At 37.7% G+C, this 23,084-nt stretch overlaps 1 protein-coding gene across 2 annotated transcripts in view; it reads left to right on the forward strand.

The window, feature by feature from the left end:
• CSMD1 (CUB and Sushi multiple domains 1) overlaps positions 1-23,084 on the forward strand; it is a 1,831,060-nt gene that overhangs the window by 1,552,770 nt on the left and 255,206 nt on the right. For both annotated transcript variants that reach the window (XM_070598372.1, XM_070598373.1), the window contains exons 27-30: positions 6,805-6,996; positions 12,156-12,294; positions 15,753-15,940; positions 20,545-20,739. In XM_070598372.1, coding sequence (XP_070454473.1) covers positions 6,805-6,996; positions 12,156-12,294; positions 15,753-15,940; positions 20,545-20,739 — 714 coding nt within the window. The remainder of the gene's footprint in view (positions 1-6,804; positions 6,997-12,155; positions 12,295-15,752; positions 15,941-20,544; positions 20,740-23,084) is intronic.

Below are 23,084 nucleotides of genomic sequence, written 5' to 3' on the forward strand. Positions count from 1 at the left end.
CAATCAATTAGTACTTTAATATTCGCATTGGGCTCAACAGTTCAGTAAATTTTAGGATGGGATGGAAACTCCAGTATCTTACCTCTGGACACATCCAAGTTTCAAATGTGCTTTTGTGATGTTCTGTGAGAAAAGACAAAGTACGTTGAACTGATGACTATAGTTAATTTGCAAACTCATCATAAACTTAATAATCTATCTCTTACAGACAAAGCAAATCTAATATAATATTGAGAAGTCCAGTCCTTCTAAATACATGAAAGCTTTATCCATGTTGTTTATTAGCTCACTCGTTGTCAGTCAATCAGCAGTGTTACTGAGTGTCTGTAATGTAACAGCCACTGTTCTAAGTTTGGCGTGATTGAGTCGATGAAACAAAAATCCTTGTTTACAGAGCTTACATTCTAGCTAAAAATCTGTGAATTTTCGAAAGTACTCGGAAATCACATGTGTCCTCCATCCTGCAATCAGGTAATTAAAAATAAATAACTCAGATTATTTAGGCATTCCAGTTAATGCTTGAAATATAAGAGTTTATAGTAATAAATATCTTTTCACTGAATGTGGTCCTAGCACTCAGAATGAGACTTCGTCTTGTCATAAAAGCAGTGATGACACATCTGCTTCATGTATGAGCAGCAGTCCTCCGGATTCCTGAAGTTTCGGAGCACGTCAGTGCCTGAAGTGGATGGGAACTCTCACGCTCCGTAACTAGAAGCTGCATTATTTCCATCACACAGTGTCCTGTATTCCTCCTCTTAGAAACCCTGGTCTGTTTTCTTGCATACTGCCTTTCCGTAGGCTCCAAATCTTGTTGATTAGCTTTCACTGATTTTTATTTCATTTCTGAGCAAGAACGTGAGACTTGCTGGAAGAAAACCCTGGATTCTTCCTCAGCTCCTCTGTTTCTCTCAGATCCTACATGTAGTCCATCCAAAAACCCAGTGGGATTTAAAATGCGTCAAAAATCAGACCCTCTCTCTCAGCTCCACTTCATCACCTCTGTCTGATCACCCCCATCTCTTGTGCCCTAACTGGCCTCACTGTCACTTCTCCCCTCCGTGGTCCATCCTGAACACCGCAGCCACGTTAATAGTTTAAAAATACAAGTTGCATGTCCTACTGCTCTGCTCAGAACGCTTGAGGGACTCCTAGTTCTCTCAGTGTTGGGGAAACATAATTTAAAACAAAATCTTCTCCCAACCCAGACTCACTCTCCACAAAGACAGGAGAAAAAGAAAATCATTAAACCAGAATGTGATGTTCATCATAGGCCATCTGCTAAGAGATTGCAAAGAGAGAAAAAAACTCTCCCCTTTTTATAAGCAGATACAACCCATGACACGTGTGTTCTCAAGATAGAAGAGCAGGAGTGCGGGAGCAAGAGGACTCGATAGCACCATTTATTGTGCAGAGTTTGTTGTAAATTCGCTTGGTAATTGGGCTGACCATCTGTGTTCATTAATTGTATTTTTATGTAAAGGATAAATAAACTTCTCACACCCTTAGGAAAGGAGGTTGTTTTGTAACTTGGAGTCAAGTGCCTGCTGACTCTCCCATGGAGACTGGCAAACAGGAAGGAAGGCTCTCTTCCTCATGGTACATTTCAAATCGATGGCTCCCAGGTCCTGGAGAAAGATGTTCTTGGATCCTAAAGATGGCAACTGGCTTATTTAGCTTTTTAAAAAAATAACATCTATTTCAAAGAGACAGAGAAAAGACTTAACAATTACAAGTTTTCCAAGTAAATGCTCTAAGAAAGAGAGAGGGAAGAAGTCTCTTCCCTTATTTTCAACAGGGAGAAGGAAGCCTCTTATTTTTAATTCGTATTTGCCCTTCCAAGTGCTAATGAAGAGTTAGACCATTGTGTGTAGTGGACCTGAAGACTCGTGATGAATCTGAATCAGGTTGTGCTTCTGAGATACGGAGTCAGGACACACTGATAGATTGAACATTTGCTGTGGGAAAGAGAGGATCAAGGACGATTACTAGGCTTTTGGTTTGAGTGTGTGGGGAGGTGGTGGTGCTATAGGGGAGGAAGAATAACTTTCTCATTACCCCTTTGTGTTCTTGGCTGAGACTCCTGTAATAAAAGACAGATTAATAAGAGAAAGACAAACGGAAGTTTATTGACATGTGTACCTCCTGGATACATGGGAGATACCCAGGAAAAATGAGTAACTCCAAGAGGTGGCTCAGACTCCCAAAACTGGGGACAAAAGAAAGAAAGTGTACGGGGGAACAGGCTGGTTTCAGGGAGGTTATGGGAGAGGCCAGGTGAAGGAGGGTGAGGTGGTGATTAGGATCTAAGTTGCTGCCTCTCCATGGATGAGTCTCTTGTGATGTAGCCATCCTTCTCTTCCTGGTACAGAGCGGGAGACAGCCATGTAATGGAGAGATTTCCTTTAATTTCTCTTACAAAAGGGTAACTTCTGCTCTGTTTTCAGAGCTTCTCCTGTGTCCGCTGTTCCTTAAAATAGTCAACTCAGAATATCCTGCCAAAGAGGCATATTTGGGGATGGCATTTAGTGCCATTTACAGAGATGGAAAATACTAAATGAGTAATTAATTAATTAATCCAGGAGCTAGTTAATGAATCTGTGGTCTGTTTCACAAATGCAAAATACTAATCTGGCTACTAGCTGATCTTTGAAACACCTTCCTGCTCTTTATCAGCAGAAAATCCAGAATCACCCTCTTGAGGTATCCCAACTCCATCCTGACACAGCCAAGAAATAAAGCCTAAAATTTACACATTCTGAAGAGGAGTAGTCTTCTAAACACCTGGGAGCGGGCAGAACTGAAAGTCTGTTCCTGGAAACTCCGTGGCTTCATCTGCCCCATGGTGTCACTAAGGAAGATCCACCCTGCATCCACCTGTCACTAGGATGCTCCGAGGATGCCCAGACCTCGCATTTACAACTCTTATGTCCTTGTACTCAACCATTGTTCCTCAAAGGACAGTCATTCGTCGGTTTACTCCTCCGAGTCCTAGAAGGCTCAGATCCTCAGCCACTTTCAGGGCTGAATCAACTCTCCCCCACAAATGCTTCAGCCTGGCTGGCCTGCCTCAGGTTCATCCTGCCTCCATGATTTCCCCTTTGAGCAGCTGAGTTGGAGCAGTGGATGAGGTCACAGGCGAGCCAGTACATTTCCTTAGTGTGGGATCTGCACTGGGCTGGGAACTGATGTCCGCCTCTACAAAGGGTGCTTCTGCACATTAACCCTCCTCCACCTGGGCAAACCTATAGGCTGGGACAGAGGACTTGTCTCTGTCAAAACAAAAGCTGGACCTTCCCTGGGGCAATGGGGAGGACCCACCCTACATTTGCATAACAAAGAGAACAACTCAGGTGACTTTCCTTGAGTCTAAGGTTGTATCAGCTGATATTAGCAAACTGAATGAACCTCCCTGCCTAACAAGTAGCCTGTTATATATTATAAATGTCATTCACACATAATAACTTTCCTTAATATGTTAAGCCATATAGGTTATACTTACTATGCAGGTTAGGATCTGAGTATTTTATGTGTCTGCTTCTGTGTACGGAATATTTTGGTTTCTCTATATGCATTTTTCCATATACAAGAGAAGCATTTTATCTATTGAGGTGTCCCATGCCAGATTGTTTTAAAATAATAAATGTACACTAAGCAAACTTCTACTTCTGTGTGAGCTAATAACTCAGTCAATAAGTATATTTTTAAATGATGTTTCAGAAACGTACAAGGAGGACTTTATGCATTCAATAGGATGTAGTCCAAATTCTTAATTTTTGTTTTAGTAGAATAGAAAAGGAACACAACTTGACATATAATTTAAAAAATATAATAGGGTTGCCAGTGTCAAAAATGAGGGTCTGATTGAAAAGTGTGTGTCCATTGCAGGTTCTTCTTGTACAATAGTGCTGTACTATTGTGGCTGCCTATTGTGAACAAAAAGTCAGGTCTGTTGCTCTTAAGTAAAGTGGACATGTGTTTGGGACAGCTCAAGCTGACTGAAATGGTTCTGGATTCAGGTGGACAAGGAGTGGAGACATCCCTTAGATCCTATTGGCCCTGTGGAAAGTGTCTTTATGACTTCAATTATTCCAGGGAACTCCTGTGGCAAATTGAAAAACACAATGTCCATCACCTTGGGAAGAGTACCTTCTTTTTCTAAGGTAATAGAAGGATAAGACTGATGCAACTAAAAATATTGTTTTCTTTTTTATGGCAAGAAAACAGAAAGATCCAGAGTCACCAAAATTCCATTTGGAGAAAAATATTTAAGAGAAAAAATGAGTAAAAGGTATGTGGAGGCACATGAAAGAATACAATCATAAAAAAGAATGAGTGTGTGCTTCATCAATAACTTTGTGTCACCCTGAAGGTGGAAAAGCAATTTCTGACCCCAATGTAGTGTCCTTGGTTGAGGACTTTCCTATTAGTCTCTGAATAAGCTTTATTGCCTTTACCAAGAAATACCTTTCCACAATTCATAACTAGAAGAAAATAAAATGACATTTATTCCAAAGACCCAACCAATGTATTTTCCACTGTGCTGTTTAAAATTGGTTTTCAGTTCCCCCTCAAGTCTTCCTGTGGCTTTTTTAAACCAATCTAGATAACCCTAGGAACTTTTTATTTTTATTTCATAATTCTACAAGGAAAGAGGAAGAGTTTGGGTTTCATTTCAGTTCGACTAAGCCTTAGTGGTGGTGTCACTGGTAATCTCAATCTGTGAAGATCGCAAATAAATATATACATCCTCTGTAAGCACATGCATAGATCCATTTTACTACAACTCATTTTCGTATAATTGTCATAAGCTTAGCTAATTATGTAGATACAGTATTTCTGTTTCTTATACAACATGAAATTCATGAGTATATAACTTTTTAGTGGCATGCTCTATTATCATTATAGATATTCCAAGTGAAAATTTGGTTTAGAAGTAGAGAAGATAGTTTCAAGACTGAATTAAATCTCATACCGTTAAAGGATGCATAACCATTAGTGCAAACCAGTGTTTCATATGCTGACAATTCTGTGAATCTTTATTTGGAAGGACTTTAAGAGGATTGCTGGGGAAGATGTGCTCTGTGATTACATAAATTTAGGATACACTGGATTAAATTATTTTTTAAAAAAGGTTTTTTTACTTTAGGACTTCTCTGAGATTTCCGTATGGGAATCTACAAGAGGCAGCTATAATATATAATATTTATGAATCTTGTTTGACCAGATACCTGTTAATAACTCTCAGAAGTACTCTATAGGAGACTTGTTTTTGCAAGGCTGATATGTCTGTTGAAATTCTTATTCATGTACAAAATCGGTGCACTTTTGCTTAAAGCCTTTTTATTGGGTAATATGGGTCTGCTTTTGATGAATATGAATAAAAATTTGGAAAGAGAAGTAACAAAAACATATCTTGGTTTTAAACTTTACAATGAGACTCTCATCAGTGATCTCCTTCACTTTTCTTCTAAATTTTTATTTTTAAATTATTTTAGTACTACATATTCATTGTATAAATATTGCTATGAATATTTACCATGAATATTACTATATAATAATTAATAATTTAGAAATTAAATAATTGTTTTAATCCTATATATTTATTTTTAAATTATTTTAATACCATATAAACTGTGACCGAAATTCTCACTTGGAAAGGGCTGCGTCATCACACATGTGACCACTTGCTTGAGGAAAGGATGAAGTCTCTTTCAAGGATGTGAAATTCAGTCCAATGGACAAGGTTGTGAATGTACAAGAAGATTTGTGTATGATGTTTTCCTAAAACCCAGAGAAATCTCAGCAAAAGTAGAGCACAGGTAGATCTTAGATTCTTTAGGAACATAACTCAAATAGTAAACTCAAGATTGCTTGTAAAGTATTCATTCAATGCAGCTGCCATTTTGTTGCCTAGATTGGCTACCATGGGTTATGATTCTGGTGAATGAATTCTATATTATTACTATTCTAGATTACAAAATTTGTGGCTTATGAGTACGAAACTCTTGACTTTCTAACTGTAAGCTTTGGGTCCTCAAGTCTCTCCTGCATTCCACTCTCTACCTGTCTTCTTTTGGGGTTACATGGTTGCTTTCTGCTAAAAAGATCGGCTTCAGTGATTCTGATGTGGCATGTCTTGCTCTCTTCTCCTTGAAAGAATTACTCTGAAGCCCAGACACTTCCTTTCTTCTTGATATCTACTGAGAACTCTGTTTCCAAGTAAAGTTTCGCTACTCAAAATGCTAGTAATAGTATGAGTGATGCTGATGACAGGTATGACAGGCCAGACACCATGCTATGGCATCAAGACGTAACTGTAAGTGGAGGGCTTCCAATGTCCAGCGTTACGGTAAAGTAAGAACTTTGACAATGTGTCCCCTGAAAATATGTGAAAGGTGTTGGGTAAAATTGTTTTTAGCCTTTCAAAATATATCACTGAGGCTGCAGGAAGATAAGGACTCCTTAGAGTCCTCAAAATGGTGTGAAACGTAAAAAGGTTGTGAAGCTCAGAAGAATGAATGTGTGTGTACTAAGTGACGCATGATACAACTCCTTGATATATTCCATATTTGGTTGCATTTTCAACCAGATTTTGCTAGAATCTGTTCAAAGTAAGCATCAGCAAGAGGCATGTTATTGAAGATATCCTTGGGAAACTAAACTCTTTTCTTATGTTCATATGTGGATAAATGATTCATTATGCCAATCAAGAGTGCTTTGACCCACAGGAGCTACTACACCTGTAAGAGTGCGGAGGCCATGTTTCCAATCATGTGACCTGGTATTGTCCTTTCTTTGTAGCGTCAATCGCATCCACCTGCAATGATCCTGGTATGCCTCAAAATGGAACCCGCTATGGGGACAGTAGAGAGCCTGGAGACACTGTCACCTTCCAGTGTGACCCTGGCTATCAGCTCCAAGGACAAGCTAAAATCACCTGTGTGCAGCTGAATAACCGATTCTTTTGGCAACCAGACCCTCCTACATGCATAGGTATTATGCAACATAAAATAGAAATTTGCATTTAGGAATGAATGCATGTTATCATTAAAATTGCTCTGTAAATGTATTATTTCTTCAGAAGTATTTCACAAGAGTTTCTTATGTGACCTCTGGTCCTCTGAGACTATATTAAAATTTTATGATAAACCTTTAAACTTTGTTTTATTAGGTGAAATAAAAGAAGTAGTTTACTTAATGTACAGTAATTGACATTTATGTAACATTGCCTATCGTTAACATATCTTGTAAAAATATGGATCAATCAAGTTACTGTAATTTAAACTTCTGGGTGGCTGAAAATTCATAACCCTACCATTTCTAGTCTCATTTTTAATATAGAAACATGCCCTTAAGCAAAACCTACTCAATAAAAAGTACTTTCTCTTTTTAGATGGCTTTTCTATAATAGCAGTACATTTTTAATAGAATCCTGAAAACTAGAAATTATACTGCTTATGTCAAAATGAAGATAAAAGAGAGACTTTTTTCTGAAATTAGCTAGAATTTTATAGTTTGACCTTATTAAAAAGATAGCAATTGGTTTTGTAGACTTTAGTTTGAAGAACCATCCAAGATATTCTGTCACTATATGGTTTTAGGGCAATATATATTCTTATATAAAATAGTAATTACATGTGAATTGTCCCTTCGTTCAATTAAATATTTTAGCATAAATATCTAGAGTATTTCATCTTAATTTTTAAAAGAAACTCTACTAAACTTTATTATTTTAGTGAGCCATCACAGTTTAATTTGTGCCTTTATAATCTGTTTGAAAAATGTAACATTTAGTTAATCTGTGAAGAGATGAAGTGATAATGAAATGAGATGCACATAGTTAGTGGACCATTTTGCATAGGGTGACCTTGAAGGGATTTTATGATTTAAAATGAGTATTATGGTCATATACCCAGCACTAGGGAAATTCTCAGTGGTCCCGTAGAGCTGTAATAGGCAGCTCTTAACGTACTACCAAGTACTCGGAGTATCCTCAAGATAGTTGAGTTTTGATCGCTCTGCTTCTTAGCATGTCAGCCTTGTCAGAGAGCTACCGTGTTTATGTAATGTTGTGTGCTGCATTTACATTTCATAACTTTCGGGAGCACAGTCTTGCATTTTATTTGAATCTGAGTCATCAGGAGACTAGCAAGATTTCTATGCGTTTCTTTTTTAAAGTGGAGTAATTACCTATAAATACAAGAATCATTTTAAACCATTGGTCTATTTTTAAATTAGAAAAGGCACTTTTTTTTCCCATTTTGCATGATTTTAAGCTCATGGAGGAGTACATTAAAAAGCAATACAACTATCAGTTAATCTCTTAAAGACAATTTCCCAGTTGACATTAATTTAAACACTTAATTGTAAAATTTGACCATCTTCCCAACTAATCTACTGTCTTTTGTTAGTTCATCTCGTAGTTATCTCACTTTGACCAGCGACTAGATAATCCACTTCTTAGCAAAGAAAATAGGTGACACTTCATGTGTCTGGAATCTCAGCTCCAGGGATAAGTAAAAAATTACTTGCAGGCAATTGAATATCAATTATGTTGGCAACCAGACCCACCCACGGGCCTAGGCATCACGTAACACAAAAATGGAAACTGTATATTTGGGAATAAATGAATGATATCTTTTCATTACATTGTAAACATTTTTTTTCCAGTAATGAGGCTTATGCTCTCTTTAGGAAACATGTCCCTCAGAGCATCAGCAGATTGCATCTTAGCACTCACATAAATTCTGTTCTGCTAATTTGAGACACTTTTTATTTTATTTTTTTAGCTTTTTCCTTATTAAAAAATAATACTTGCTTATTGCAAAAGTTTCATAAGCTATAGTTGAGAAAAAAGCTATCATCTTTTTACCTGAAGGCAATTACTATCAACGTAAAGATACATAAGGAAGCTTCCTAATTATTTTATGTATGTATAATCTATTTGAAAAATATTTTTAAGTGACAGCATCCTGCATGATTATTTGAAAATTGCATTTTTTTACTTACCAGTACCTAGTGAATATTTTTTGTGTTATTATGTATTTTTACAAATTAGTTTTTAATGCTTGCACAGTATCTACCAATATTGATCCCACTAGCGCCCTCTTCTTGGATAATTAGGTTATTTTGGTCTTTTCCCTGCTATCAATAACTGAAGTGAACGCTCTTGTTGCAAAACATATCCATGATTATTTCTGAATGACATATTTCTGCAAACTCACATATTTCTAGGGCTTTTAAAACATAGTTTCTGGACAATTGCACCAGTTTACATTGTCCTCAGCCACCTGTGAGTGTTTATTTCCCCCAACTCAGGAAAAACACTATATATGCCATTTCTTAATCTTATAATTTAAAATGGGCAGACAGTGAAGCTTCCTTGATTGAATCAGCATTTTAAATTAATTGTGAGGCTGAACTGTCTTTAAGTTCATAGTCTTAGTGGGCATTCCTCCTTGGCCTGCTACTTTCTTTTTTCCTTTTATTGTTCGTGTACTTTTCCCTCATGTTTGCTGTTCGCTCTCTCTCCTTTAACAATCTCTTAGCCTCTTACCTGTTTGTATGTTCCTCACATTCTCACCAGCTTGTGGTTGGCTGCCTATTTTTCCTGTGGTTTGCTGGGTACAATCCCTTCCTTTTTTCACTTTGCAAAGGATTACAGTGATGGAGGCGCCTCCTTTTGGCGTTCTCAGCTGTCTTTTCTGTTTTTCTTTTTTAACTGAGGTCATATTGGTTTATAACAGTGTCAGCTGAGTCTTAAAGGACCGATTCTCCAGACCAGAGGGCGCTCGTTGTTTTCCAGTTCTGAGCTATGTCCCTCCCAGTCTCCATAGTTTCATTTTCTTACATCACCTGAAATACGTTTTCTCCAAGTCCAAATTCTAAAGAGCTCTGAAAAGCAAAAATGTATCTTAAGTTTGCAGAAACTCATTTTTTGGCATCTTGCTCTGATCTACAGGGTGGCTATTTGGAGACTATTTACCCCATTTACTGGTGTGAGCATTGAAATGTTTTGACGCCTAAACGTTGATGTGTCTCCTTAAAGACTAGGGCTTCACACTGTGATGGGTGAAGGTGTTACTGTGTGCGTCGGGGAGGCGAGACTAAGGATTTCGAACAAAGGATTGGGGATTGATATGAGTTTGTGGATTCTGTCCACAGAAATGTTCTAGAATGTTCTAGAGGGTCTGAGTTGCACTTCGTACTAAATTCTATTCCTATCCAAAATATTTTGCTAGCCCTTTCATTAAAACCTAGTGAAGCTAACATGAAGAAGGGCAGATCAGAAGAGAGAACAAGCACAGAAAGACAGAGCTACTTAATTCCACTTTAAGCCTTTAAATAACCTCATTTGAAAATGCCTCCTGGGACTTGCATGAATAAGACAAGATCTCCTCCTTTGTTTCTATTTAAGCAATATTTGAGTCTCATCTCTGAACTCATCTCACTGGTAGCACCCTTGTAGCTGGTGCCCCAAATCTGTCATTGCTCATCTTTCAAAACCTGCGTGGAGTAGAATCTCCTCCGCCCCTTAGGGACCTTATTTCTCCACCTTCGTGCCACTCCCCTCATTGTCCACGCCTGTTATGTGCTAGCAGCCAGCACCTACTGCTTCTGGGAGAGCAGAGCCCTGTGAGAGCCCATTAGACAACTGTTTCTGCAGCATTTGTTAAAATGAAACTGTCTACCTGGGGAAAAGTGGTTTGAATCACTTTTTGTGAAAATTATATCATATTACTCGTGAGTGTATATCTGTAAGATCTTTTATAAATATTCCCTCCGATGTTGTTCAGAGTTTGCCCTTGACGAGACTGAAATTACACCAAAAAGTACTGGGATTTGTCCTGTTTCTTCTTATGGAAAATTAAGTTTTCAGGAATGCTGAGTATTTAAAGACACATCTATCACAGAAAATTATAAAGTACATACCACAATCTTATTTACAAAAATTCGTTTGTGTGTGTGTGTGGAAAAAGATCACCAATGAGGATATTTCCTTCTCTACTTATTTTTTTCCTAAATGCATATATGATCAATGATGTGAAATAAGATATATAGTTTAGAGGAAATAGTATAATTATTCAGGGTGTTTTTTTTTTTAAACAACCTAGTGATAAACCACAACATTTGATAGGAAGAACCTTAAAACTAACATCTTTCTGCATTTGTCTGTCTGCGTACTGATGAATTTTGAGTGTTTTAACACCTTCCACGTGATGGAAGATGTAATAGAAATCTTATCTGATAAATGAAACGGTCCTAAACATTTTTATGTTCAAGAATGAAAATTGTCTTACCTAGTAACAAGACTGAACTCCACAATTATTGGCTCAGTAATACAGATGTGAAGACATGTAATTAGAAATTCATGACTGAAAAAACAAACTAATTTGCTGTCATCTAAAGTGCATCTTTCTGATAATAACACAGTAAGCATTGTGATCAAATAATATTTTTAGAGATAATGTTCCAGCTCAGCTTCTTATGGGTTATGTATCCTCTAATGTCACTTAAACTTCATGTGTTCGTCTTGTCATTTTGAAATGTGGGGAAATTATTCCAAACCCTACCTATTTCAGAGGACTGTGACACATATATGGAATATCAAGTATTCATTTATTTAACAAGTATTTCCTGAATACTTACATTGTGATCAAAACCTTTGCTAGGCATTTACAGATCCAAGAGTGACCAAAAGATGGATAATCTTTATGTCACTTGAAGCATGCTCTCTAGAATGAGTGAGCAATGACTTTGTAAACCATAAGAAATAACCAAAGAATTAACATGCCCATAAATGATGTTCACAGGGATTTTTTTTTCCTATCCAAGACTTTTGGTATATGTATGATGTGCATTACAGAAGTATTGGGCATTAAGGCAATCTGTTCAGTTTATTCAAAGTTTAAAATTACAGGAAGTGAATTTTATTTGTCAACAGTTTAAAAATCCTCCCTAAAAATGAGATAGGACATTATATAAAATTCACTAACAATCACATGAAAAATATCCAGACCTCTTGGGTCTTAATTTTCATCTGGATAATTGTTTAATAACCGAACACATAGTCTCTTAGATGAATTCTCTGGCGTCTCATTTTACATTGCCCGGCATGCTTCTCTCTCCTAAATTTTCCTCTTCTGTGACAGCTGCGTGTGGAGGGAATCTGACTGGCCCAGCGGGTGTCATTTTGTCACCTAACTACCCACAGCCTTATCCTCCTGGGAAAGAATGCGACTGGAGAATAAAAGTGAACCCAGACTTTGTCATTGCCTTGATATTCAAAAGGTACCATCTCTTGTTGAATACCTCTTTTTAGTAGAATTTAAATGTCATGCTTAAAAATTACTTCGTTCATCCCTTCGTAGAGTCTCCAATTTTACATCTGACGAAGCCCTAGATCTTGTGTCTAATAGATACTATATCAGGCTGCAAAATGGCATAAATGGAAATACATTATTTTGCTTTGGATCATTCTACTTGTATTGGGATACACATGACATAGCAGGAATTACTTTTAAGTACTGTCTTGCACATAATGTTTTCCACATGAGAAGGCTTAAGTTACAGAAGATCCAAGAAAAGTAATAAAGAAGTGATATACATATACTTAGTATAATTTCTCATCAATGTATCGTGTTTCTCTAAGTGCATGCTAGCTAATTCATTTCCATAGTACATCTTGTCTGACATTCCCAAAGTTAGCACTGTTCTCATCATTAAGAGAGTCGTGACTTGATAGAACTTTGAAAACAAAAGTTTCCCCAGATTTGGTTGCCGTCAAGTCTGAATTACTAGACATTAGTCTTTTAAAAGATTTCTAACTTCTTCCTACCAAACTAAATGATAAAAGTTCAAATATTATGATTATTTTATAAATATAAATTCTATAGAACTATATATTATTAACATCTGGTATTTTATAATTGAATTTTTTCAAATCCCAAGATCTTTTCCAACTTTACGTTTTGGTTTTTGATCATTTAAAAGATAAGTGGTTCTATAGACTGTCCTATTGATCTTTTAGCTGTCCAGGGAAAAGTGGTCTCGTTGCATTTATTTATCCGTCAATTGAACAAGCTGTCTTTTCTGTGGTTACATCAATATTCGAGGCCTGGTTCTGATTATCTTCTTTCACATTCTCCTCGTGATGAGATCTGAGTCAGTATAATTTTAAACCTCTATGATTCTGAATTTTAAATAGTTTGATAAGCCATCATTTCCTGAATTTACTCAAGCTGCTATAAATTTACCAAATGATGAATACTTTATTATGCCACTCAGCTATTGCACAAAACCAGTGATCATTTTCTGGGTATATTTTTGGATATCTTTGTGGGTTTTGTTAATGCCAAATTCTAGTAGCTCCTTCCTTAAAACCAGGAGACACCTCTAGGACCAGGAGATCGAAAGTAAATTAACAATTAAAAGCCCTGTAGGGGACACAGAGCCTTGTTCGGAGGAGTTTCCTGCCTTCCATGTGTCACAGTGACTCAGCGTCAAGGTCCCCAACGTGCAGGTTGTTTGATAATATAGGAGGCACTCTGTATAAAAGGTTTTCCACAACTCTCTGGAAGAAGGTTGAACTAGAAGATCTCCAAGTTCTCCTCTGACTCTTAGATTCTTGAACCACTAGCTGACCCAATGTCACAGAAACGTCACACGCCTGTGACTTCTTCTAAGAAATGAGAAACTTGTGGGTGCTCAGTGGAGTCATCCTGGGACCTTAGCTACTAGATCTACTCAGTAGGTGGAGGGGGGAAGCCAGAGTACTGGATGGGGGACAGGGATGGTCAACTACCCAAGCAAAGATGCTGATGCTGACACAGGCTGCCACAATGCACTGTTTAAAGAATGTGACTAAGGTCAGGTGAGCTTCCATGGGGAGTGGGAGAAGGGGAGCCTGGCATTACTAACGATGGAGCCAAAGCAGTACATGACCAATAACACACAGGAGCTCCTAGGCTCATCCTGGTACTTGGAGTCTGTGGAGTAGGAAGCTTTATCACATGTTCCTGAAGGCTGTGGAACTGATGCTGCACACACATTGGAACTCAGTTTAAATTTGGTTTAAAAGCTTGGTCAGACTTTGGCCTGTTATTGTGGCTCATAGATGTGTGCAGCTAGCCTAGGTAGAATTAAGACTGGATTTAGTAAATAGAACCATAATTAATTATAAATTTCAACCCAGAGCTCTGTGCATGGATTATGGTACATCCAAAAATAGAGAGCAGTTAGAACATGGTTTTATTTCTGTGCCTGAACGTGTTTCCAGGTTCAAAAATAGTCTATAATAATAGTTATCTATGACAATTATTGGGGGGTGCAGCATAACCAGATTCTAAGAAGACTTTTGTACAGTATTCCCAATAAAATTATTATTCCAATCAAATTCTATTAGGTTGATACAACTCCAGTCGGCCCCATTATGCCTAGTCACCCCAATCTTTTACTCTTTCTTCATATCTGACTTCAGGGAACTTGTCAGATAAACAGACTAAGAAACCTTTTACAGCTTCCATTAAGAAGTATATTCAGGAATCTTGCAGGGGAGTGAGCGTAAACAGGATGCTCCATATACTGTAACACAACAGGATGTTATAGCATATAATAAAACAAGATGGCAGGATGCAGGCTGGCTGTGGTACCCATGGTCCCCAAGTTTGGTTGAGCCTCTTAAACAACAGCGCGTGTTCCTGATGAGAAAAGCTCCTGAGTGCCTCCATCCCTGTTGTCCAAACATGCTGCTAACTGAAAAGAAAGAGAGTGGAAGTGCATGGAATGATCTATGTTGTATAGACAAGGCCCTGATTTAGCCTTGAGGGAACCGTGGAGGGCCAGTCAGAGTGCATTACCTGAGTACCTCTGTCTAATGTATTCCCTTATTCTGATCACATTGCGTTCTTAGACATCTGAACCAAATTCAGTCTCTTACTAGAGAGTGTGTATATTTTTGAAACTCCCAGACCATCAGCAGCCTTCTCATCATAAATGGCAAGCACATTTAAAGCCATATCGCATTTGAGAGCTTTGCACTTGAACTCTCAAAGTCTTTGGGGATTGTCAGGATATTAATATTTGAGGAGAGAGAGACAGGGAGAGAAATGGAAAGAATGGGAGAGGGAAGGAGGGAGGGAGGCACAGAGGGAGAGAAGGAGAGAGGGGGAGGGGAAATTGGAAAATTCAGTGCTGGTGAAACAGCTAACTTCCATGCTCTGTGCCATTACAGGGACTGCCGGGTAGAGGAATTTATTTTCAAAGGTAAAAACAAACAAAAAGAGTTCTTAAAAAACTTCAAGAATAGTTGGTAACACCAAGGATACATATTTTTAAAACTAAAAATATTGACATAAATTAAAATATCAGTGGGACTTCATCCCTTTTGAGCCCAGTTCTTTCAAATCACACTTTGTTAACAATTTCTTGAGGACAGGGAAGAGATATTCTGTCTATGCCACCAGCATTCATTTTCTTATAGCTATCTTAAAAATTATATTATATTGAATATGATGGTCATTAGGTAAAATACTAATAGTATTTGTTATCATGGATATTTGTCTTTTATTGCTATTTTGATGTTTTGATTATTCTTACATTTAACTTTTAGATTGTCCTAATTTTTAAAAATTCTTATACAAAAGCAAATAAAACCATTGTGTGCTCTCAGAAACTTTGTAGTCTGGAAGATAAGAGAAATATATATATATATATTAGGTACATAACGTAATTAATGTTCTTTCCTTTAGTTTCAACATGGAGCCCAGCTATGATTTCCTACATATCTACGAAGGAGAGGATTCCAACAGCCCTCTGATTGGCAGTTTTCAGGGCTCTCAAGCCCCGGAAAGAATAGAGAGCAGTGGAAACAGTCTTTTTCTGGCATTTCGGAGTGATGCCTCTGTGGGCTTGTCAGGGTTCGCCATTGAATTTAAAGGTACTGTGGTCAGCTTAATTTGTGTGCAAATTAATTTTTAGCAGGATTGTTTGAATTGTAAGCATTTCTTTATGAAATCCTGCATGTCTGTTTAATACATAAAATGCTGACATCTCTCTCATCCGTCTGGGGAAGAGACTCGATCTTTCCAGTGGAGAAGAAATTCCAGGGATGCATTTGTACCCTAACTGAAAGAACAAAACAAATCATGAGGAATTTTTTTTCCAAATTCATGGCCATTTAAAAATAAATTATGATTTGTGCAATGAAGAATTTGATGACATTTAAGATTTTGAGATGTCTTTTAGTATCTTCTCATTTGTTTCTTCAGGATGACTCAATTTAAGTACATCAAAATAGCTTGGTTTTAATCTCAATATTTCTCAAGGTGTACAATATCTGTTGTCCTCGCCCTGTCGCCTACACCCATGAGCTGGTTTGATGAGGAACTCTGGCGCCGGTGAGAGCTGTCTGGTTTGGTGACCAGATAACTGTCTCTCACTTCCTCTGTGGTCCACCGTCCTCCATCACCAACATCCAGAGAAAATAAACCATCAAACTCACATACAAAAACCGCCCTAAACTAGGCATTTTGCTATTGAGTCCATGAAAATAATTACATTTTTTTCAAATCCATTTCTTATGTGAACAAAGAAAATGCAAGATATTTTACAAGGAATCAGAGAAAAGGACTTAAAATATCGGTTCACTTAGGGAGTGCTTTATAAACATAAATGAAAATATGTATGTTTATTTAAACTTTTGAGTTAGGTATTTGTTCATTAATAGAACTGTAAAATAAAATATAGAGTGTCTTTCATCTCTGTTAACTCTTCAATGAACTTGTATTTCTTCGTATGGTTTTAAGAAGAAAATTAATCTATTTCTCCCTAAACACCAAAATCTACAAACTTACTGATCTTTACTAAAATATGCAATGAAAGAATTTAAACAGCTCAGCAATCACAGGCGTTCCTGTGCATTTTGGATGGGATCTCTTAATGTTCATAAATAATTGAAAACATTACTTTTAAGCATTTGCCATACCATTAGACAGTTTCTGTAATAACGAGAGCTCACTGAAGAGCACGGCACCAGGACGATGCCCTTTGTATAAGGAGTGAATAGAAACAACACCCTTCATCTAAATATGAGAATGCCCCTTGATCATTACTGACTTGGACAGCTCGCCTTCTCCAGGGCATTGTAGGGTAAGAGAATCAATGGAGGCGTGAATAAACCAAGTACAATGTGCCTTCCTAGTGATGGGAATAAAGCTGCCTCTTTGTATGGGTTCTTTGGTGACCAGGATAGCAATCAAAATGGGGGCTAAGCTCTTAACATTTCCAACGTTCTCCAGTGGAATCTGTGAAAAGCTAAAATCAGCAGAAGCCAAGGGAAGGCAATAGTGATGATGCTTTGCGTCCAGCAAGTGCAAGCTCCTGTCCGGTCAGCAAAGCAGCAACAGAAGCAACTCTTCTGCACGACGAGAAGTAGGAGTATCAGGTAGTCTGTCTGAGCAACAGTCTCAGGGACCCACCAGTCGGTTCCGGAGGCTCCGACAGAGACATCTTTGCTCAGAGGTGTCCTTAAGTGGAACGGACGTGAACAACAGCAAAACACACCCTGTTATGTAGTCATCTAATTGGAGAACGGGAGAAGCTAAGCAAAAAGAACCTGTGATTTATCACCAAACATCCTGAACTGACAACTGGGTAAATGGAACCAAAAGATTAGATGCAGTTCTTTTGGAGAAATGGAGACAAACTTACCATCAGAAATCTAAATTAGTGGCACTGAGCAGAAAATTGTGTAAGTGGTGTTTAACCACAGAAAACGAAACTGAAAGAGATTTATAACAAGAAATGATCAGACAGGCTGACAGCACAACAGGAGTGCATCGCAGACACACACTGGGAAGTTTTTTTACCATTTTATAGGAGAAAAAAGTGCCTTAGACAAGTGCTTGTGTTTCCTGGATGTGCAGTGCATTGTGCTGGATGACTGAGCAAACACCAAATGCAACAAGTCTGCTAGTGTGCCGACAGTGGGATTTACTTGTTCCTTATTTGCTTAAAATAAACGTTCTGTGTTCTGTGGGATTTAAGGCAACACAAAGAATTGCCAGAGTCTCACCTACCCTTTGAAATATCCAAATATATTTTCAGTAAAGCGATTAGAGAGTTCTGGTCCCAACACAATACACAATTCTTGCTGAGAGACTCTAAAACAGCAAAAATAGACAGCTGCCAAAGGTTTTGTATTATTTTATATATAAAAATATAATTATATCTCTATATGCACATATTTATATATAATATATTCATTTATTTATTTATGATTTATTTATAATATATATAATTATATATATAAATATATTTATATATATGTTGCATTTCAACCAAAGCATGTAGATAAAATAGTATAATCGATTCTTATAATAGATTGTCAACAATTGCCAAAGAAATTCCTGTTTGGCTGATATTGATATATAAATCATTAAAAATATCATGGAAGGGGCTGGCCCAGTGTTGCAGTGGTTAAGTTTGCACATTCCACTTCCGTGCCCTGGGGTTCACTGTTTTGGATCTGGAGCGCAGACCTACATACTGCTTGGCAAGCCATGCTGTGGTGGCATCCCACATATAAAGTGGAGGAAGATGGGCACAGATGTTAGCTCAGGGCCAGTCTTCCTCAGCAGAAAGAGGAGGATTGGCAGCAGATGTTAGCTCAGGGCTAATCTTCCTCAAAAAACAAACAAAAAAAATCATGGAAAATATTGAGTAAATGCCATTAAACAGGCCACTTTTTCTTCCTGTACAACTTCCCAAAGTTTGTGCTTCTTTCCTCTTCTGTGTCTTATCCCCTTCTGGGAGGATGGTGTGGTGAAAGTTTTCAAAGACAATTTCATCATTAGTCTCTCATGGCACACCTGCTACAATTGTCTTCTTCCTCGCATTACCACGTGGATTTACTAATAAGCAAGAAGTAGATAATCAGTAAGGAAAAATTTAAAGAGGGAGCACAATCAACATTAATCCCAGCCAAAAAAAAAAAATCCATCTTCCACTTATGCTGTCCAGAGATCTTTTATATGTATGACAAATGCTGGATTTTCTGCTATCAATAAAGGAATTGACATGCATGAGCCTTCTACAGGGAAAAGATTGTCGGGGCAAAGGAAAAGGAACTCAAACTTATTTATTTTATCCACTCAAATTGTCCTTGAGCCTATATGATATTATAAACTCATTTACATACACACACACACATGCACACACACTCTTGCACACATACATACATATACACCCCTCCACACACAAGCGCTCACACACACTCACGCAAACACAAAGTCAAATTGTATTTTCATAACTTTCAGCCAAAACAATGTAGATGCACATTTCAGATAACTTCTGTATTGATAACTAGAAGAGCTACAATATTCGGTCCCAGAGCCTTCTGACATTACCAGGAACGTGGATGGTGGGGTGTAGAATGTGGACATGCGTAAGAAAAAGCAATTCAAATGATGCAATGACATACAACATATTGATATATAAATATATACATATTTTCATTTAGAGATATTTCAGAAAGTCTGTTGAAATAAAGACATTTAAAATACTAAGGTATTCAAAGATAACTGAAATTAACCACATAGCAATAAGACTGAGAGAACAAAGAAAAGACAATTTTGTATTTGTGTTTGGGAAAAGAAAGGTTTTTAGGGAAAGTTATTTAACTTTTTTGAGCTTCAGATTTTCAAAACTTAAAAGTGGTCCGCTATAACCCTTCCCTTAGAGGTGTACTGAAGATGAGAATTAAACGTACAGCGCACCCAGCTCGCTGCCTGGAACGTAATAGGCGCTCAATGCAGTGAGCTGCTGGTGCAATGAAGACAGAATTGTCTTACATTCCAGACCCGGTGCTGGACGCTTATCCATCAGTAAATGGACTTTTCCATCAGTAAAGTGGACGTTTGGCATCCACTCCACTCAGTGAGGGTGGTAAAAGAGTCAGGTTTTCATGTCTCTCTTCCCCATCTGTCTAGCGTTATCAGCATAAGAAAGGACTCTTAACTACATGAATTAAACCAAACTCCTTTTGAGAAGCCACGTTCTCCCATCTCTTCCGAAGGCACGCTGTGATTTCATGTGGCTGTGATTTAAGTCCCAAAGTCAGAAAATGAACCTCAGTTTTTCCAGAATCAACTTCTTTGTTTCAGTACTAAAATTCATAGCCAAAAAATAGGATAGATGTATAAAAAATATAATGCTGCAATTTTTTAATCTAGATTAAAGTAATTCAATAGTAATTTTGTAGTAAAATGTGGTTTGAAAAAAGAAATAATTTTATTAGTTTTTTCCTATTTTTCTATCATATTTAACTTGATAGTTATTACCTTGATAGTTAATAATGTCTATTACATGTAGTTATTACTTGATACTTAATTGATAACTCAGTCATTAGTCAATCAATACTTTTTGTTAGCATTTCTCATATGCTGGGCACCGTTCTAGGTGATAAAAAAATAAGCAACCAACCAAACAAACCAAAAATTCAAATTCCTGCCTTCCTGGAGTTTACAATCTTTTCTTCTCCAGAGAAGCCACGGGAAGCCTGTTTTGACCCTGGGAATATAATGAATGGGACAAGAATTGGGACAGACTTCAAACTTGGCTCGACGGTGACTTACCAGTGTGACTCCGGCTACAAGATAGTTGACCCCTCATCCATCACATGTGTGATCGGAGCGGATGGAAAGCCCGCCTGGAACCGTGTCCTGCCCTCCTGCAATGGTACGTTGGAACCAGTTTTATTCCTTTGGAAGGCAGACTCTCATTTTAAAAATTTCACACTTGAGTACAATATTCCTCTGATCAGTGGTTAGGATCTCTCACGGAGCTAACGTGGAATAAGTATCTGATATTCCTTGATCATTTGATTTAGCTTCTGTATTAGCCATTCTTATAGGCTTCTGAAAGGGGTAATATTTTTCTCTCACTTAGATAGTTTGGCATTTTTAACTTCTACTTTTTGCGTATTCTTGGCCTGATCCATGTAAGAGGTACTAGTCAACAATCTCTAGGTGTCCCTTCTCTCTCTCTCTCTTTCTCTCTTTCTCTGTCTCTGCTTCTGTCTCTGTGTCTTTCTCTGCCTCTCTCTACTTCTGTTTCTCCCTCTATCTGACTTTTTCTCTGTCTTTCTGTCTCTGTATCTCTCTGCCTCTATCTCTCTGTTTCTCTCTCCTTATCTCTCTGCCTCTCTCTCTCTCTTTCTTTCTCTCCCTTTCTCTCTCTCTCTTAAAGTGTATATGTCACTTCCCCCCAAACTATCAATAGTTTGCAATTCCTCTTATAGACATTAAATTGATAAAATCGTCTATTAAAAGGTAAGATCAACCTTCAAGAACAGACAAAACTAGCCTGTAGTGATAGAAGTCATGTCGCAGTTGTCCTTGTGGGTGGTGTGCTGGCAGGAGGGGCGGAAGAAGGATTTCCAGGTCGTTGACCATGCTCCGTATCTTGATCGACTCAGTGGTTTCATGGGCATCTCCATGGACAAAGCTCCTCCAGCAGGGGACATATGGCTTGTGCTCTTCCCTCTGCCTGTGCTATGGATGAAAAAGTTGGTAAAACACCATAGTTTGTGACGGAAAAATTGATTTTCAAGATTACTGTAGGATGAACTCAAGGACCTGTTTGGTTAGATACCCTGAACTTGCAAAATGAAACTGTCCTCCTCAGGGCAGCTCAGGTGCTGCTGGTACCTTCTGGCCAAACAGGAGCTTTAGAAAATGAGTACAGGAAAAATCAAAACCCAGACTCACCCATGCCCCTGTATGTCCTGCTGCTTCTGCGTCTCCAAATTTATCAGTCTTACAACCTCAAGAGCCTGTGACTTAAGGAGCCTTATCTCACCAGGACCCAGCACTAGCTGCTGGCACAGAGTTAGAACTTCATATATGTTTCCAGAGGAAATGAAAAAATCAGTGAATAGCTCAAATAATAGTTGGGGAAAACAATCTACAACCTGGTAAATCTTCCCAGTCCTACATACTTTACCCCCTAGTAACAAACATAGGAACATAGTTATTGATGCTTCTCAGATTTCAGAAGGTAAGAAAGAGCAGAGAATGATGAAAGGAGGAAGCAGATGTCTTGTGGTCCCCACGTGCGTGTTACAGACTGTTGAAATGATGCTGTTTAATGAATGTCTTTAAACATAACCATAAGGTTTGCATCAGTAGCATTCTAATGTTCTGCAGAGGATCTGAAGACCATTGTCATTTACTCATTATATTAATTTCAGCATCACACCTTTCAAAGTATGTGTGCAATCCTGTGGATTTTCCTTGTCGCAAAGCCGCGTTCCTCTCATGGTGTCTCGCACAGGATGGGGTGGGGTGTGCCTGCTGCTCTGATCCAGTTGAGAGGAAAGACCACAGAGGTACAGTCCTGTTCCAGATCTACTGCAAACCAGATGTGCAAAAGTGGGAAAGCGGCCCAGTGCCTGCAGACCCCACGTCCTCTGCACAAGAAGGCTGGAAATATCTACCCAAGACCCTCCACGGGGGTTGTTGAAATGGTCACGTGAAAATTTAGCTAAAAAAGATACACCTGAAAAATCCACAGAGATATGAAATTTTATAGAAAGTTAATATAAATTGCATCTTATATTAATTATATTTAAAATGCAAATGTCTTTTATTAATATCCCAATAACCTCATAGAATTGGAAAGGCCTAAGGAACATTCATCTCCAATTCTAAAAACAGTAATCTAAATTCCTGTTTCACTGTTTATTACTGTTATTTTTCACATTTGAAATTTTGAAAATCACTTTTTATGTATGTAAATTGCTCTTTATATATGTATATACACATATATATGTAAACAGAAATGTATGTATGCATTAAAATGTATGTATATCGTATAAGTACATATACTTACATATGTAAAGAGTAATATATATGAAAAGCAAATTTATAAAGGAATTATGTGAAATTCTTACTCCAGATAATGTGTTGATTGTGAATTTTAGATGATTATGAAGGCTGGTTTGTGAATCAATGTCTCCTGTTGATCTATTTAATGAAAAATACTCAACAAGTACATTATTTCAGTTACATTAGTTGCTTTGG

This window comes from Equus przewalskii, chromosome 28 (assembly GCF_037783145.1).
Source record: "Equus przewalskii isolate Varuska chromosome 28, EquPr2, whole genome shotgun sequence".
Classification (NCBI taxonomy): domain Eukaryota; kingdom Metazoa; phylum Chordata; class Mammalia; order Perissodactyla; family Equidae; genus Equus; species Equus przewalskii.